The 5295-nt window shown below is 36.6% G+C and overlaps 1 protein-coding gene across 1 annotated transcript; it reads right to left on the reverse strand.

The window, feature by feature from the left end:
• Positions 1-1810: 1810 nt before the first annotated feature.
• Positions 1811-5185, reverse strand: LOC108382466 (uncharacterized; the record flags this gene model as incomplete). The annotated part of the gene is given in 11 exon segments (XM_017638834.1): positions 1811-2145; positions 2204-2335; positions 2609-2845; positions 2931-3167; positions 3363-3550; positions 3605-3719; positions 3722-3765; positions 3821-4087; positions 4243-4331; positions 4415-4790; positions 4867-5185. Coding segments are annotated over 11 exon segments (2124 nt in total), but the record flags the coding sequence as incomplete, so codon positions are not given.
• Between the last annotated feature and the right edge of the window lie 110 nt (positions 5186-5295).

Consider the following 5295-nt stretch of genomic DNA (forward strand, 5'->3'; position numbering starts at 1 on the left):
AAAAAAGAGAAGTGACTTTGTCCAAAAAATTTAAATGGCTGCAAAAAAAAAACCGTTAAAAACATAATTAGCTCAGTTTCAGTAATTTATTATAATTTTGCTAATAACAGTTGCGATCCCGTACGAGTCCGGACTCAGTTAGATTTTACTGGAAATCGATCCCGTACCCGCAAGGCTAATTTATACAAGATGGTAGCAAGAATACAACAAACAACAACCTCATGTATTTTGTACATGAACGAAAGACACAAGATCACGCCTTCCCAAAGAAAGAAAAAAGTTATTTTCTAGCTGTTGAAATCTCGACGCCATCTTTGTTGTAAGAAGTAAACAAAGAAGAGAAAAAAAAACGCGTAATTGTTGAAGGCATGAATAATCATTTTTATTATGCAAATTCTTCTATAAATCATGTCGTTGTATTAAATTATTCTTTACCTTATGTGTGCACACGTTGTCACAAGCGAAAATTAAGAAAATTGCCGTAAAAAGCCACCACCAAATTGTAAACAACGAACAAATGTAAACAAACGGCGAATGTCAAGGTCGCCCAACTTTTTTCCTAAATGCGATTATAACGGGCTACTAAGAAGAAGGCATGGTTCATGTCAAGGCGAATTTATACAAGGTGGTGTTACTGGCGAATTTAGATTACAACAACGACAACCACATGTATTTTGTATGGAGGATGTTATGTCAAATCCCAATTCGCTCCAAAGTTTACAAGAATTTTGTTTTTGCTTTTGATGGTTGTGCTGTCAAATCAGTAAAAGTACAAACAAAATACATGTAAGGCGAAGAGATCAACTGATTTTACAACACCACCTTGTATAAATTCGCCTTGGTTCATGTATTTTGTATCAGGGGCAAAATGTCAAATCTCAATTCGCCTCAAAGTTTATTGTTTTTGGTTTGGTGGAAAACTATGTTTTGTATATTTTTATAACTGGAAAAAATTTATTTGAATGGAAAAAAATCGCCAAATTGGCGCGAATTTGGCAAATCTGGACACTCTGATTCAGTACAAAGACTGCTTTCACACAGTTCAAGTATTGAATTCAATTCTGCTCGCATGTGGAAGAGAGGGGGTGAGAAGAAAAGGGACGAGTACACATGCGTCTGTACCGTCAAGTCGTTTCAACTTTCTTGCTTTGCTTTTGCCATTTTCGTTGCTTTCCATTTAAAGAACCAAAAACTTGAATTCAGCAGAATTGAAACGTGTAAAAGCAAATAGAAAACGCAAAAGAGAATGAGCAAGAATTGCTTTCAAGTACTTGAAACATGTAAATCGGGTGAAAGCAGAATTACAACAAACACATCATTTTGACAAAAGATACACATTCGCCTTGAAATCAGTGGATTCGATAACAGCACCTTGTATAGATTCGCCTTGCCTCGAATCAAAGAAAAACATCGATGTATTTTTGCCACTCTGACATCCTTAAGTCAGAGGTGTTAGTGATTTTATTTTGCGTTGCCACATGTTAGGCATGTCGTAGGAACGTTGGCATTTCGTATTTCTGCTCATTTGCCCGAAAATGTAAAATCAAACCTAGAATTCGCAGCGATAGTGCGCAGTTGCATATTTGGCAATTGATTTTAAATTAAAACTGCAGCGCCAAACAACTTAAGGAGGCAATAAAGTTGGCGTTCTGCAAATCGTCGTCCACAAGCTAAAATCGCTGAATATTTGGGCGTATACATCACACATCAATTCTTAAAATGCTGCCTTTTCAGAAGCCGCATCCAACATACGTTTCTAATTAACATTTATCATATCGTATGACCGTAACCGCCTATACAAGCATTTTTTATAAATAACAATTTTTTTATTAAAATATTCAAAATTAACAGAATCTTCAACGTGACATACGAATAGTAGAAAAAAGTAAACAAAACATTCTAGGTTTTAAATACCTTTTATAATACAAATAATATTAGGTCATAATGGCCAAGAGAATAGCAAAAAATTTAAAACGGATTTAGGCAAATAACTTTTGAAGCTATATTAACATTCGAATAGTTAAGCTATATCTCGGCCACACTTTCCCAAAATTTCGAATGAGTAGCATCGTCTTTGCTTAGCGCCAACTGATATGCAACCTCAAATGCCTCACCCAACGTTAAAATAATTTCTTGCGAAAGCTCCTGGAAACCAAGAATAAATAAATTAAACATTTAGCAAAATTTTAAACTCCCATATTACCAAATTATCCACCATAAAAACGTGGCAGTAGTGAATGTCCTCCTCCTTCGTTATATACGCAAAATAGCGCAAGTCCTCAGCATCCTGACATACACAATTGATATTTTCAATGTCGTGTATGCAAATGGTAGACTTGAAAATTAGAAAATAAATTAAAACATGCAACTGTTCATATTAATATGCATAAACATCATGGTGAAATAATAAAAAATAAACATAAACATATAATTTTTTAAAATCCTAGGTTTTACAAGCTTCAGTTTTCTACAGTATATGCGCTTCAAACTTGTCATTAAAGTATATTTTTTAAATATTTAAGTTAACACAATTTATGATCAAATAGAAAAATTTCGCTGTAGCAAAATGTTAAGAGGTGATAGATTATACCCAAAGATTCGCACTTACACTATTTTCTGCATTCAGAAACTTCACTCCAGCAGAGGAAACCGCAAGCCCAACTCTAAGGCGTGTATCCTGATTAGACTCTTTTAGCATTTTGGTTAGACTATTACAATCCTTCAGCAGGTTGGATTCTCGTTCTTTAACCACTGGCAGTGGTGTAGCGTTGCGTTTAAATTTCAGTATCGATTTTCGTGTGGAAGCAGTACCACGCAATTCTCTAATGACTGTTGACCCCAGATACTGAAATTAAAAAAAATATAAATATGTATGTAAATTTACATTAAGACAAATTTTCCAAAAAAAAAACGTTGGGTGTCCTTCATACATAGACGGTGTAAAGTATTTGTCCAAAGATAAGGGTGTTCGGCGAGTGGCACCAGGTGCTATTGCAGTCATCGTTATTTCCCAAGCACAAGTCTGCTGGCCTGCGTATTTGCAACGTGTCTTTCGTGACGTTAAAAGTAGTTGTTTGTTCGGTTCCAAGCTCCTCTTTTAAAGTCTTATCCACCTTATTAACTTCATTGCCGATACTCTCTAGAATCGTGTCGATTTCGGCCCAAACCTTCGCATCATTAAAATCTTCAATGCTGATAGAATTATTTTTNCACAAGTCTGCTGGCCTGCGTATTTGCAACGTGTCTTTCGTGACGTTAAAAGTAGTTTTTTGTTCGGTTCCAAGCTCCTCTTTTAAATTCTTATCCACCTTATTAACTTCATTGCCGATACTCTCTAGAATCGTGTCGATTTCAGCCCAAACCTTCGCATCATTAAAATCTTCAATGCTGATAGAATTATTTTTCTGCTGTGAAATATTTCGCTTAGGTGGAAGCGGTTTTATTGAGCGCACCAAACTTGGTGAACGTAGCCCACTAGATATATGATTATTGGAAAAGCCGTCTTCCTTGCCATCCATTGTTAAATTTAACGAAGAGCCTTTAAAGAGACCTGCAGGAGAATACATTAATAAATTTAACTCTATAAAAATAACTTTCAGCTTGCCGGCAAAAGGAGCATCACCCACGAACTCCTCCACGCAATCTGACACTCGAGAGTTTGTTGGAGAATCGGTAAGCTCAAACAGATTTATTGCGTCTACAATGAAAGATTCCAAGTCAGAATNCCATCCATTGTTAAATTTAATGAAGAGCCTTTAAAGAGACCTGCAGGAGAATACATTAATAAATTTAACTCTATAAAAAAAAACTTTCAGCTTGCCGGCAAAAGGAGCATCACCCACGAACTCCTCCACGCAATCTGACACTCGAGAGTTTGTTGGAGAATCGGGAAGCTCAAACAGATTTATTGCGTCTACAATGAAAGATTCCAAGTCAGAATGCGGATTTTGCTTCAGGCCTACGGATTGTCGTTTGCTCTGCACACTTCGGGGACGCATAAATTCGAGTATTGTGTGCTCCGCTTGAGAAACCGATGGCGGCGGGAAGTCGGGTGTAGGCGAATGCTTCTTATCACTTACGTTTTTGCCACCATTAAGATAATTGTTATTGTTGTTTGCGTCTTTCTTGGCAGCTTCTGCAATTAATGGCTGCGTCGGTGGGCTCTGTGTCTGTAATCTGAAAGAAGTAATAGATATTTATATGGAAAGCGTAAAGTAAGGATGTGTAAGAAAATGATAAGTNAACCATTAAGATAATTGTTATTGTTGTTTGCGTCTTTCTTGGCAGCTTCTGCAATTAATGGCTGCGTCGGTGGGCTTTGTGTCTGTAATCTGAAAGAAGTAATAGATATTTATATGGAAAGCGTAAAGTAAGGATGTGTAAGAAAATGATAAGTGGTGTTATTTTTACTTACTCCCGCGACGTTGATAGTGATAACACTGCTGCCGATTGCGTGCGATTAATATTTGAATTTGATGTGGTTAAAATGTGATTGATATTGATATTGGCATAGTCATTGGTTCTTATGGAACGCGGGCTTGGTATTGGTTTTTTCGGCGATGAAATGCTTGATGTCGAGCATGTAATAGTAGTATTTAAATCAGTCATTTCTACATACTCATCCACATACCGCTGTCGCTGATATATTGTGGCATTAGTGCTTATGGAATACGAGCTTGGTAAAGGCATTTTCGGTGCTATGTTTGGTGAAGAGCGTGTAAAAGCATTTGAATTAGTCATCTTTACATACTCGTCAACATTGCAATCGCACCGAATGGCGGGTATGGCGCCTGATAAGCAAATATTAGAAAAAAGACATAAACTACACCACTAACAAAAAGATATGTACAGCACAAATGGACATACGTTTCTGTCCATGGAGGACATCACTCGCCGATCCGGTTTTAGCCAAGGCGATGTGCTCATATGTTTTGTCCGGTTTAAGGATACGGCTGCCAAATCTACTCGGACTGCTAGGGCTTCGTGCACGCTGTTCGTTATTAAAAACATTTAGCAGCGATTGCTGTTTATTTACTGCTGCGAAATTTTTCGAAGCATTGCCTGCATGAGACTTTTGCCAAAGTATCGGCTTCATTTTTAAATAATTTGCTTGCGGTTTTGTCGACGTTTCCAATGAGCTCATAGAAACAGAGAGTCCATTTGCTTTTATACTATAAACAAATATCTATGTATCTATAAATTCACTGAAATGATGCATTTAAATATGTATGTACAATGTATTAATGCACATACATAAATGAAAAAATGAACATGGGACGAATGCACATAAATATA

This window comes from Rhagoletis zephyria, unplaced genomic scaffold (assembly GCF_001687245.7).
Source record: "Rhagoletis zephyria isolate East Lansing unplaced genomic scaffold, Rhagoletis_zephyria_1.1 Rzeph_scaffold_27148, whole genome shotgun sequence".
NCBI classification, from domain to species: domain Eukaryota; kingdom Metazoa; phylum Arthropoda; class Insecta; order Diptera; family Tephritidae; genus Rhagoletis; species Rhagoletis zephyria.